We start from the raw sequence: 13,682 nt of genomic DNA, 5'->3' as shown, positions 1-13,682 counted from the left end.
ACTTTTGTTCCCAAGTGCTGTGGGCCTGAGATTCTGCTTGCAAGCATGGTGAGAAGAGGGGCTTCAGTCCCCTCTGCCATGTTCTTGAGCCAAAAGGGCCGTTTCCCCTATTCTGGAGCTCTACAAGTACTGAGTGCAACACGTGGAGCACCAGAGTAGATCAGCCCCCCCATCCCACCTCCTGCAGCTGTTTCAGGTTGAGAAAACAGTGTGGGGGGAAGGCTGAAGCCCTTCCTCCCCTGCCCCGTGTTGTGCTCACGACTCGAGCAGAAATTGGTTCCTCAGTTCTTGAAAACTAGACTGCCCTGATGTTATGTCAAGATGGGTAGCCGTGGTAGTCTGTCTATAGCAGTGGAAAAGAGCAAGAGTCCAGCAGCACCTATAAGCCTAACAACATGTGTGGTAGAGTAGGAGCTGATGTTTGGTGTAGTGGTTAAGAGCACGGGACTCTAATCTGGAGAGCCGGGTTTGATTCCCCACTCCTCCACGAAGCCAGCTGGGTGACCTTGGGCGAGTCACAGTTCTCTGGTGCTCTCTCAGCCCCACCCACCTCACAGGGTGATTGTTGTGGGGTAATAATAACACTTTGTAAACTGCTCTGAGTGGGCATTAAGTTGTCCTGAAGGGCGGTATATAAATCGAATGTTATTATTATTATTATTATGTTATGTGTAATGCAAGTCGGATCACATGTTAACATTTAGTTGAGTCCTGAACCACTGGCAAGGCTGCTTTCAAGGGCAGCCCATACAGAGCATGTAACAGTGGTCCAACTGTGATGTTACCGAATAGCAGATGAGCGTGACCAAGTCAGCTGAGTCTAAGGGGCGATTTGGGAAACCAGACGCAGTTGGCAGAATGCAGTCTGGGCCACTGTGTCAACCTGGGTTTCGAACATCAAGACCGGGCCCATAAAGCACTGCCTCAAGGTCATAACCTGCTCTGCCCATGTCAACTCTACTTCCTTGTCTGAGCAAAAGGAGGTCATAATCCTGCATTTTGCGCACAGAGGAAGCAGCATGTGGAAATATTCCTGTTGTTTTCAGTCTAACTCTGCTCCTCCCACCATACCCCTGCTGCCCTGTGCACGCTGCAACTTGGCCAGATCACGGATTTCCAGGGATTCAAATATCCCGTGCTCATTCTTCCCCAGGCTCAATATCAGGAGGCAGCTAATGGGCAGAACAAGCTGCCGTGTTCTTAGAGCTGCAGCAATATGGTGCGAGAGAGGATGGCTACGCTAGGACTAACGGAAACTGGCTGGCACCTCTCTGTGTAAACAGAGTGCAGGGGTGTGGCAGGAGTATCTTATTGCAATCGCAAGATTATTTGGTTTATTACAACGTATGGCCTTTCAGAAGCAAGAGCCTACTTCATTAAATGCACCATAGAAAGCGCGTTACAATTAGGAAATATTTGTACAAGACTTAAACAGGTCAACCAATTCCGAGGAGAGGATTCAACCCACAGGATTCCATGTCGCTACTCACTTGTTGCTTTTATAACCAGGGGGTATTAATTAAGAAGATAAAAAAGAGCGGCAACTACAAGTCGCTCATTCAAAGAAGGAAGAGATAAGACTTGAATTACCGCGCAGCTGACATACAGTGTCCTCACAGCACATTGTATGCCACGGTCCAGTTTTTTTCCTACAGGATACTATGGAAAGAAGATCACAGCAGACCCTTCGTATCTGCTTCCATACCCGAGTTAATAATGATGAGAACCGAAAAATGACCAAAAAAAACAAAGGGAAGGGGAGAACGTATGGACTTTCTCTACACGTGTGACACGGTGGTCAGGTTGGACTAATCTGGGAGGCCCGTGTTCGGATCCCTGCTCTACCATGGAAACCTGCAGAGTGACCGTGGGCCAGCCATACTCTCTAAGCCTAACCTACCTCACAGGGTTGTTGTGAATGGAGAAGAGGAGAAAAGAATGGAGAGGAGAATGACGTTGAGCCACTTTGGCTTCCCATTCAGGGAAAAGGTAGTGAATACATGAAACAAAATAAATGAATAAGATGTATTTTTAACCTAGAACAGATAGTGACATGCCACTTAATAAATCCCAGGAGGAATGCAATTTTATTCCTTTATTGTTTCAAACAAACTAAGCCATGAGTTTAAAAAAAAAAAATCATGACCACAACTATTTTGTTTCTCTGCTTTAAGCATGAGTCTAGGGAGTGCACATTGGACAAAACCAATATGGTGATCCAAGGCAAAATGATAAAAGACAGCTGAATTATGCCCTTGAACACCATTCTGGTTCCCACGACAGGGCCATTTACAATGTTATTACAGGACTGTATGTTCTGGGAGCTCACTAATCCCCCCCCCCCGACACCCCTTAGTATACAAATAGTAATGAAAAGGATCCTTTGGATCTCTAGTCCTAATTTGACCCCAACACACACAGCTCAACATGGCTGCTCAGTCTGAACAAACAGGCTGCAATTCAACTCTACATGTAACCTGATGCACCAAATCGCTGCACATGGCCTGCAGCCTTACGACGAATCACACATTCTTTTTCCTTTACAGACTGCAGCTGCAATTACAACCTCTGAACTCCTTTTATCCCCAACTGGGGTAGATTTATGGGTAATTTTATTTTTGCCCCCAGGACTAAGAGGTAAAAACACCTAGGGTGGGGAGGGTGATTTATGGTGGGAAAAGGGTTAAATAGCTCCCCTCCCCTGTGTTGATCTCCCCCTAGCCTCTGCACGCTGCATTCCATTTTGAAAAATCATAATCCTAACCATGAAACAACATGCAGTGCCTCGTCTGCATTAATAAGGTACATTCCAGTTTTCTTGGGACAGTTGTAAAATGACTTCAGTGCCTCCTACCAGAAACCAGATGGCAACACACTTTTGGAACTCTGCCAAAGTGAGGCAACCAGACTGCAGCCCGGTGCTACTGGGGTGGTTACTCACCATTTGAATGCAGCAGGACGCTCCAAAAAGGCATCCGCATTTTATTCATTTCTGAACGGATAAATACCGCAATGTGCCCCCTTCTGCTTCCTGACAGAATGGACTGCAAAAATGTATAGGAATTTCCAGTATTTGCAACAAACTTGTAGACATTATTTATTTATTTTATTGGATTTGTATCCCACCCTCCCCGCAAGAACAACGTGCTTATATACCGCTTTTCTATACAGATTAATGCCCCACTCAGGGCGGTGAATACAATTAGTATATTATGATTCCTACAATACAGCTGGGGAGCTGGGGCTGCACGAAGTGGTTTGCCAAGGCTGGCCGCTGAGCTCATGGCAGTAGTGGGATTCTACCCAGCAGAGCGCCGATTCGCAGCCCAACCACCTAACCATTATAAGTGTAGTTTCCACAACAGACCTTGGCTCCCCTGCACTCAGTACAGAAGTGTCAGCCCTACTTGGGTGGGGGGCAGTGGCGGGAGGAGAAGATGCATGCAAGAGGCTATACTGCAATCTTCCTGCTCTGATAAAGAGCTCATCCATGCATGGCGCCATGCATGCATTTATGCAGAACTGGCAGCTGCCATAGCTAGGGGTGGTGGTAAGAAACCTTCCCCCAGATCCCAAACAACGTTCTGCAATAACTACTGCAGATTCTTCCAAATAACCTCAGCGCCTCCTCCTCCCACTTTTATATGCTTGCCATGTCTGTCTGCAGCGTTTGTGCACTTCTCATCCGTGCAGAAAACCACAAAAGATAAACAGCAATTGGAGATCTGGAGTCTGAGGACTTCTCAGTGTAAATATCTTCAAGTTTGGGCATTTAAAGAGCACAGATTAAGGCTCCTCCGTCACTCTGCTCATCTGTGTAGTGTTTTATCACTGCAAAAATCGTACAAAGGCAAAGTCTAGAAGACTCATCCTGACACCCAAGTGTACTGAACTGGAAATACGGATTTCCTAGCAGGTGTGTTAAAATGAAGGAAGAGAGGAAAGATTGCAGGCGGTTGTGTGTCACTGCTGCTGCGCTGTTAGGGCTCCTCTCCACTTTCCAGACTACCTTCACAAGCAGCATGGAGCCTTTCATCCCCAAGAAACAGCCGGTTAGCACAGGCCCCTTCCGTCCTGGGAAAGAATCAGAAAAGACTTGCAAACAACGATCAACCTGACTATTGTATTAATAAAAATGTACGGAATTGCTTGTTGGGACTGCTTGTTTGCAGTCCCCAAATGAAGTGTGCATAAATACAGAGGTGACTTATTGCTAGGTAACAACCTCAGAAGAAGCTAATGACATCTGTGTGATGTCAGGCCAAATTCCAGGTATCGAAGATGACTCTTATTCCCCCCTCCCCCGGAGGTTTCATTCGGTGACCAAACAGTGAACTCTAAACACAACGTGGGAGAAGTTAGTGCGTCTTGTAAAAGAGTAAGCAAAATTGGGAATTTTACCTGACACACTAGCAAAGAGTCCAGTAGCACCTTTAAGATTAACCAACTTTATTGTAGCGTAAACGAAGGGAGCTGTATCTGATGAAGGGAGCTGTGGCTCTCCTCTGGATCTATTGCCTGATACAGCAAATTTCTTCCATGCTCCAGGCAGCTATTTAAAAGGTTCAAGAGACAGTAAGATTCACAGATACATCTGATATGTCACTATTGACTGGTTTAACAAGATACTTTGAGCACAACAGGACAGCAGTCATGGGAATTTGGTTTTTGTTCACACCGCTATCATCATTACACACAATGTTCTACAATTACTGCTTACATGTGCTTCCTTCAGAAATGCGGTGAGTTGTGCAGATAGGTGCAACAGGTGACACTAACACTGTGGTCATTCTTATTTAAAAACAAAGTGGAGATCTACTCTTACACCCCAATGTGTGAATAGAAAGTACCTCTGGACATATGTGAGGGGAGTGTACACACTCACACACACCATTTCCCCGCCCCCTCTTTTTGCTGTATCTTTTCATATAATGTCAAATCCTACTAAACAGATTCTCCCACTTGCAGGTATGTATCATCCCGATATTGGAAAGGGAGGAAGCAGAGAGTGCCGTCTCGCCTAAAGCAACCCAAATAAGTTCATGGCAGAGGCAAGATTTGAACCTGGAACTTCCTGATTCGCAAGTCTATCTAAATTGTGCATTTCTTCCAAAATGTCTGCCCCGGCCCCAAAGAGATCTGCCTTGCCTCAGCTAGGACCAGGGCCTTCTTAGCCCTGGCTCCCGTCTGGCGGAACTCTCTGTTTGTGGAGACCCAGGCTCGGTGGGAATTGTTATCTTTCCGCCAGGCCTGTAAGACAGAGATGTTCCGCCAGTCATATGGTGGTTGAGGCGGGTGGGCTGTGAAACCGGCCTCCTGCCATGGAAGGTGGTCTGTTCTCCCTTCTGTCAACATCTACTAGTTGACCATCCGGCCCCATGGCTTGCTTTTTGGGTTGTGCAATATGTGTGCGGCTGTCTTTCAGAAACTGATGTTTTTATCTGGTTTTAAAGTAATATGTTTATGTATTTTATAAATGTCGTATTCCGCTCTGAGCTCATTCATGGGGAAAGCGGGGCAGAAATATAATAATAATAACAAAAAGAGTTCATTACCTCCGTGTTTGCCCCCCTCCCTACATAGCTGCTCACCACTTGCAAGCTCATTCTCAGCAGCCTCCTTTCTACCTTGTAACCATCACCCCTAATGAATTTCTTATTTCTAAAGCGGAGCTAGTCTGTTCAATTCAAGATTGGGAGTCCGCCAAATAGCCTAATGAAAAAGGAAATGTGGTTGGCCCTTGCAGGGCTGGAGTGACAGCCAGCTTTGTTTGTTTTCAAAACAGCCTATCTCCTATGGACTTGGGCCAACATCTTGTTCAGCTTAAATTTCACAAGGTTTGGCTTTGCAGTTCAACCTTGACCCCCCCCCCCACCCCCAAACTGGTTTCTTAGGGCCTGATGCTTAATCAGACCTTACCTATCAACAGCTTTTGCATGTCAGCCAATTTTGCTCACACAGATAATTTGTGGGAAGGCAGATGGCATTCGATCCTTTTAATACAGAATGGCAGTATTTTTAAAAATTATTTGATGGAACTATTTGATCAATATTTGAAAAAAGATGCACTTGACCCTTATAATAAACAATCAATAGTAAGCCTCGGGTATTTTTCAATAGCACCTCTGCAAAAATGTTGTGTAAGTCCATAAGCAGGAATGGATTGGCCATTATAGCCACCATGGAATTTCCTGAGAGGGCAACCCTGTAATTTGTGCAGAATTCTCAACCCATACAAATTTTAAAGACTCGACCAGACTGAGTTAGAGGATACAAGGATGGGTAAAAGGAGAAGGTTTGCCCTAGTTCTCAGCAGGAGGACATAGAAGAGATTTGAGGGGTTTTTGAAGAGCTTGATGTTAGCGAATGGTACAATTAGTAAAAGGACTGTCATGGATTTTCAAATTTGAAAGGATTCTAGCCCCCCCCCCATTTTAATAGTACTTCCTTATCAAAATAGATCAAGGTTTTTTCACGCACGCTACTCCATAGCTTGTTTCTAAGCACTTAAAAGGAAATTACAAAAAATATTATTTAGGAAAGATAGTAGAATCTGGAATCCAAGATCCCACCACTCCAGGTACAACACAACATTGAGCCAGTTTGGTGTAGTGGTTAAAAGCGCGGGACTCTAATCTGGAGAGCCGGGTTTGATTCCCCTCTCCTCCACTTGAAGCCAGCTGGGTGAACTTGGGCTAGTCACGGCTCTCTCAGAGCTCTCTCAGCCCCACCCACCTCACAGGGGTTTTTGTTGTGGGGATAATAATGACATACTTTGTAAACTGCTCTGAGTGGGCATTAAGTTGCCCTGAAGGGCAGTATATAAATCGAATGTTGTTGTTGTGGTGATGATGATGATGATGATGATGATGATGATGATGATGATGTTCACTAGATATTTCACTGAACTAACACATAAGAGGAGGGGAGTTAGGACAGAGGATAGTTCAATTCATACATCAGAAACCCATGGTTTTAGAAGCTTAACTGTGATTTAGCATCTGAACTGACAAGCCACAATGTGGTTAATGGTGTTAACCCACTTCTGGAAGTCAGGAGCGTGGAGTAGATGGAAAGCGCTCAAGTGGCTGGCTCCAAGCCACAGCTTCCCTCTAATACTTTGGAAGTACCAACCGTGGTTTGGATTGTAAAATAGGATTCGTAGTGCCGTAGCTCCGCCTGATATCTGACCTGAGCGTCTATGACTCCAAAATGGGATGCCAGACAGGCTATCAGGAGACGGTGGCCTCCTCTGTCTTCCCCGTGCTTTTTTGTCTACAGATACTACTTCTAGGGAAGCAACTCCAGCCTTTTGTTTCAAACAACGAGCCTGCAGTTGCATGGGCCAGCGTTCTTTATGACCCAACAACAACATTCACAAATGGAGTCCTGATCAGCAGCTCCACCCAGGGTATAGTGTGGATTGCAACATACGTTCATATCCCCGGGTGGGGCGGGGGGGACAGCTGGCCCACACTTACTGAGAGCATGACCCTTTTAGTAATTTGGCCTACAGCTCATTGAAGCACATTCTGTTCCCATTCATTTAACTAGCGGTCAGTTTGGACAGGCTATTTTTAGCTACAGTCAGTTAAGATTTCCTTTATCAAGTAACTATTTCACTAAAAGGATCATTTACAAGGTAACTGTTATACGGGGCACATCCACCCCATCCCGCTTTGCTGTGCTTAGAAAACATCTCATGGCCACACCGCTACCAAGGATTCAAGGCCAGCCGTGCCAATTTCATGAACTCACCAAAACGGGCACCGTTCCCTTCCTGTTACCCTTTGGATCCTGCAAAGGGCCGCAAAATTCAAAGTCCTCGGCTCTCTTCAGGGCTCGCCCCACAAAAACACTCCAGATAAGCACAAAAGCATTAACTCTGCATCTATGCTGCCTGACTAATGATTACACTAAGGTAACTACATGGTGAAAAAAAGTTACAAGAAAACGCTCTGTCTCTGGTTTGGATAGGCCAGTGCAAAAAGCCGAGAAATGTCTCCTTATAAATCAGGCACATATAGCCCTGCCGAAGTGTTTTTTATTACCACTGGAATATCCTAAACTGCTGATTTACTTCGGTACTTCAAATGCCAATACAGTGAAAACTGTTCACATTTCTGCAGCTAATGGATTATAAGATCCTTTCCAGCATAAACCAGGAGATCTGCCGAATCGCTTCCCTGTAGCGTTGTGTAAAAAAAAAAAAGAAGCAACTCTTTAGACAAAAATCTTGATAACCGTTGACACCAAATGCATGTGAAATTTGACCTCTTAGTCTGCCAGCATAGAAGGGCATGAGGTTGGCAAAAATGGTGTTATTAGATAACTCTGGTTGGAGTTAGTGTTAATTTTTTTTTCTGTTAGACAGAGGGTTGATTACTGCGGGTTGGGAAATTCCTTGAGATTTACAGATGGGGACTGAGGAGGTGGGTGTTCAGGGAGAGGAAGGAGGGACCTCCGTGGGATATAATGCCATAGCGTCCACACTCCAAACCTGCCCTTTTCTCCAGACGAACTGATCTTTGTCGCATAATTCCAGGAGATCTTCAAGACCCCCTGGGAGGTTGGCAACACTCGTCAAGATATGCAAGCGTTTTAATTTTACTTGGGCGAACAAAGACTTTGATGAGCTGTTATTTTTTCCCCTGGTTCTATTTCTCTGAAATGGCAGCCTGGTGATTCCTCACATTGATGGGACTGTGATATTGTTGTGCTGCAGCCATCACTTGCTACTGGATGGGCTTGTTCATACAAGACAACCCAACTGCAAATAACTGCTATAGCGGAACAACAGGGCACTATCCAGCCATGTATGGATGCAGCCACAGAAACACAGCAGGTGAATGTTTTCCAACCACTTCGTCCCATGATAGTGCTTAATTCCTCCGTGTCAAGTCACAGGATCAGGGCCAGTATCAAAAGAGGCAACTTCTACTGTTACTAAAGAGTTGAGGGTCCACAGGGACTACTTAAAACCACACTGATTTAACAGCGAATGATTCGTGAAGCTGAGAGCGACGTGATCCACTTATTTGAATTCAGTAAGATTCTGTTTCCAAAATAAAACTTTAAAAGTGTGATTCACGTTCTTAATTTGGAGCCACTGTGCACTGCGCAGGGATTTCCAAGCTGGCACTCATGGACGCCCAGTGGCCTGCTGAAATTTTTCATAGCAGCTGCCAAATGTTTTTAGAAAGTTCCAACCAGCCAATAGAGATTTAATTAATTAAAAAGTTGTTTAGGTTGCCACCACAGCACATGGATCTTCACTGTGTGACTGAAGGTACGTTGTGTGTATGCAAGAAAATACTTTTAAACAATATGTTCATCGTAAAAGACTTCTTGTTAAACAGAGTCTCTGCCTGCAATGTGGAAGTGTTACTGTTTTAGTTAGGCATGATCTAACTTCCTGACATTTTGTGGTTGGCTCCACCTCCTGCGGCAGCCATTTTTAACTTTGCCCGCCACCCTATTTCAAAATCCCAAAGTTGCCCACAGGCTCAAAACCTCTGGTCTAGAGTAAGATTTTTCTCCATGGTGATTAGTTATTGTCGTCCACAATTTTTCTATCACAACCCTGTAGGCTCTGCTTGTTGTGTAAAATAAACTCAGTTGCCCCTTCAGACTACTGTCCGCTCTTTTTGAGAAAGGATTAGGAAAGCATAGAAGAGTCATAACACATCAGATATATTCTGATAAACCAACCTGTTTTATTCTTTGCTAGCTGGCAGGGCAGTCATACCATTAAGGCCACCAGGAAGAGATCCAGTTGGTCAATGGCTGGGGAGAGGAAACTACCACCCCCTGCCAGAGCCACCCCACCCCAGCCCCAAAGAGGGGTGGACACTGTGGTGAGGGATGGAATGAGGCCACTCTACCAAGCCTCATCCTGACGAACCACCTTGGCCTTGTACCTCCTGTTCTGGGCTGCCAGGCAGACATTCCTTTGTGGGCTGGGGGCAGGGCGGGCAGGGCCCTTCTCTGTCCCCCACATCCAGGGCCCAGGACTGTCCCACACATCCAGTCCACCACTGCCGGCTGACTATACTTACCATTAACATTCACAACCTTTATTGTTGCTATGTCTTTTAATGGAAGATCTTAATCTCTTCCTATAGCCCTCATATACAGAACTCATCACATTAGTTTATTGCAATGAGTCTATTGCATCGGAACAAGTTTTCCCACATACACTGAACATGAGTCACTATAACATGAGCCAAGGGGTAGCCAATCGGTACAATAACACAATAAGTTTAACACAATAAGGTTAAAATGCAGATAAATATGGTGGGAGCTAGTTTACATGTCCCAGGCGAGCCTAATGTCGTCAGGTCTCAGAAGCTAAGTAAGGTCAGCGCTAGTTAGTACTTGAATGCGAGACAGGGTTGCCAGGGGCTTGGAGTCCCTCGACAGGGGATCCCCAGGTCCCCGTAGTCTCCCAGTGGGGGACTGGGAGCCAGTACTTACCCCGGCTTCCTTTCTCCACACGCGCACATAGCGCACTCGCACTCCTGGCTTGCGTGATGATGTCACTTCCACGAGTGATACCATCACGCAGGGTCAAAGGGCGCCCCGGGTCAAAGGGCGCCCGTGTTGCCACTGCTGCCGGCTCGCACTGTGACTGTGGCTGCTCGATCTCACCGCCACCCGCCCGCTCTCGCCACGACCACAGCCCGCTCTCATTTGGCGCACAGGGGCCATGGCAGCAAGAGGTGGAAATGGCGGCAAGAGGGGGCGTCCCCTCTAGCTTTTCTGGGTATGGATCTGCTGCAGGTGTTTGGGTCTCAATTGGCTGGCTGGCGCCCCAAGGAGCATGCCCCCCAGCCAGCCAGGTAAGTGGGCATGGGGGGGATCTGGGGATCCCCCGCCCCCAGTGGGGGAATGGCAACCCTAATGCAAGACCACCAAGGAACCAGAGATGCTATGCAGAAGCAGGCAATGGCAAACCACCTCAGTTAGTCTCTTGTCTTGAAAGAGTCTCCATAAGTCACCTGCGACTTGACAACACTTTACACACACACACAGCCTACAGCTGGTGACCAAGTTACAGTCTCTCTGTAATGTTCTATCCTCTATGTTGCATGGTTTTCCATTTTTTGAGAAATATGGAGAGGCCTAATCTCACCAGCCAAGAATTCTAGTCAATTTAGGATTTCCAAGTTTTTAGTATCTGCAGGATCAATGCAGTAGGACCTGGAGACACCACAGCGAAGAGCAGTAATTCTACACGCTGCTAGGAATTATATCACGTGGTATCTGTGAATGTGTGCAGTTGCATCATGTGGTTATGAACAGATGGACTACATCCACACACAAAAATAAAACATCATGTGGGCTAAACATTAAGGTAGTTGAGCTTTCAGTGCCAGATTATTGACCCATCTCAATTTACAAGTCAGACGTTATCATGAGCGGACACATACAGAAGACTTAGAATAAACTGATGGCCCGGGGGTGTTTCCTCCTGAATTCTCAGGGCTGAAGCCTAAGCTAAATCAGAAGAACATTTCAAAGATGAAAAAATAGTTCTTCCAAGGACAATATGAAATTTGAGTGAGCTTTACCCTGACCGCCGCCCCCCCCCCCCCAAGTGAGTATTTCAGGTACTATAAGGGCTGAATGCTTTTTTAGAAATGAAAACCGAAGTTGCTTCCAACAGGGAGCTCTCGCTCTGAGCTCCTCCCCAAAGAGCAGTAGTTCTTATTTGGGATTCGGCTCAGCATCAACAGGCATTAGTTCACCTTCTGGGTTTTCCCTCGCTCTACTGCACATTACCTTAAGCCTCCTTCACGATGACCTTTCGGGGAAGACTGTACCTTGAGGCATCGTTTCCCCTCATGCCCAACCCCGACTGCAGGAACGAACACCTTTTGCCTTTAAAAATAAAGTCTGAAGATTTGCTGCTGCAAATGCCTTTACATTAACAGTGGCAATGACAGCAAAACGGAGGGATTGCCCCATTCGAAAACAACTCAAAGGGGAAGGAAAAGGAAGCGTGCCACACAATAAGGGGATAACTGAATTCTCTAAGGAGACTATAAATTTAATAATTCAACAAGTGAGTTATACCCTGTGTAGTAAATATCCACTAAAAGTGCTAAATCCAATTAAAGTGAGAGAGTACAGTCCCAGGGATTATATAATCAAAGTTCAGACGGCTGTATGTTGACCACGACGTTGCGTAGTCACGAGGGGAAGCACCCGCGAACATAGGGGACGTCGCATAGTCACGAGGGGAAGCACCCGCTAACATAGACCACCTGCGCTCTTGCACACTTGCCTGTAGGTGCTAATATAATGTACCAAATGATCAACTACAAAACTCTGACCACCACCACTGCTTATCACCCCTCCTTCAGTTTACACGGGCCTCCTGGGCTGAATCCACACACCCTTGGAGCGTACCGGCGTTGCGCTAAATGTTCGCTAAACACCCGGAAGTATAGCATCTTTCTAGCATGATTTCTGAATCACACTAGAAAGACGCTACACTTCCGGGTGTTTAGCGAACATTTAGCGCAACGCCGAGACGCTCCGCGGGTGTGTGGATTCAGTGCTGGTTCAGTTCCAGTTACCTTAACTTGGAACAGGGCATGGCCAATCCCAGTTCCCTCTTTAAAAAAATGCTGTATTCTGCATATTAATTAATTTGCTTCATTTATAGCTTGCCTTTGTTACCGAAACTCAAGGACCTCCCTGTCCTATAAATGACGTAAATAAATAAATAAATATTATGGCTAACAGGAACTTGAAGGAGAAATTTCTGTTGGGGTTGCCTGCTGTTAACATGCAGCATAAGAAAACGAACCAGTGTAAAAAAAAATAGCTAAAAAGAAAGAGGGAGAGAAAGAAATTGGACCAAACCCGGAAGCTACGGTTTACAAAATGGTGTTAAAAGAAATCAAAAGGCCTTCTTGAGAATTTTATGCAGAGAGCTGGACTTGAACCATTGCAAAAGTTGCGATGCAAGATGGAAGGCTGTGTGGTTACTCACACTCTTTCATCATGCCTATGTCGATGCAACGCTTCAGCCGACAGGCTTGGCAATGTCGGCGGTTGTCTTTAGTGATTTTACAGTCGTTGTTGAACGGACATGTGAACATGGCTTTTCTTTTCATACTCCTCCTGAAAAAAATAAAATAAACACAACGCATGATGTCTTCACTTGCTTGAGGTTAGAAAAAGGTCTTTTGCATAGATACCATTTTAAAAACAAACAGTGTGACAGATCTGCATACAAAGCCACCTGTCATCTAAGAAGGCAACATGCAAATGGTTACCAGGCACAGGGAAAGTATCCTCTAAGAAGTTACCGTTCTGTTTTCTTAAGAACTTGTATTGTTTAAAAATCGATCCTGTTATCCCATTTACAAAGGTGGTAACAATATACACATCTTCAAGGTTTTCTGTCTAAATGCTCAATAATTTATGGACCACATAGAGAAGTGGGAGAAGAAAAAAAATCATTCAAACAGATACAGCTTGTACCATAAAGCAAGAATAAAAAGTCCAAATACTGCATAACTAAATAGCACAACATCAAGAACGGCACTTATAGATAATCAGAAGCTTTAAGAAGAGCAGGAAAAAGTTCTCTAAGCTCATTCACAATCAAGTCATGAAGTCTCATAGCAGCTAGAAGATACCTAGCAACTTGATTAGTACTGCAAGGG

At 45.4% G+C, this 13,682-nt stretch overlaps 1 protein-coding gene across 2 annotated transcripts in view; it reads right to left on the bottom strand.

Annotated features, from left to right (window-relative positions):
• VDR (vitamin D receptor) overlaps positions 1 to 13,682 on the bottom strand; it is a 95,902-nt gene that overhangs the window by 25,124 nt on the left and 57,096 nt on the right. For both annotated transcript variants that reach the window (XM_055003366.1, XM_055003367.1), the window contains one exon: positions 13,004 to 13,134. In XM_055003366.1, coding sequence (XP_054859341.1) covers positions 13,004 to 13,134 — 131 coding nt within the window. The remainder of the gene's footprint in view (positions 1 to 13,003; positions 13,135 to 13,682) is intronic.

This window comes from Eublepharis macularius, chromosome 19 (assembly GCF_028583425.1).
Source record: "Eublepharis macularius isolate TG4126 chromosome 19, MPM_Emac_v1.0, whole genome shotgun sequence".
Taxonomy (NCBI): Eukaryota; Metazoa; Chordata; class Lepidosauria; order Squamata; family Eublepharidae; genus Eublepharis; species Eublepharis macularius.
The sequence above is the reverse complement of the archived record's forward strand: the minus strand, read 5'-3'. Positions and strand labels throughout refer to the sequence as shown.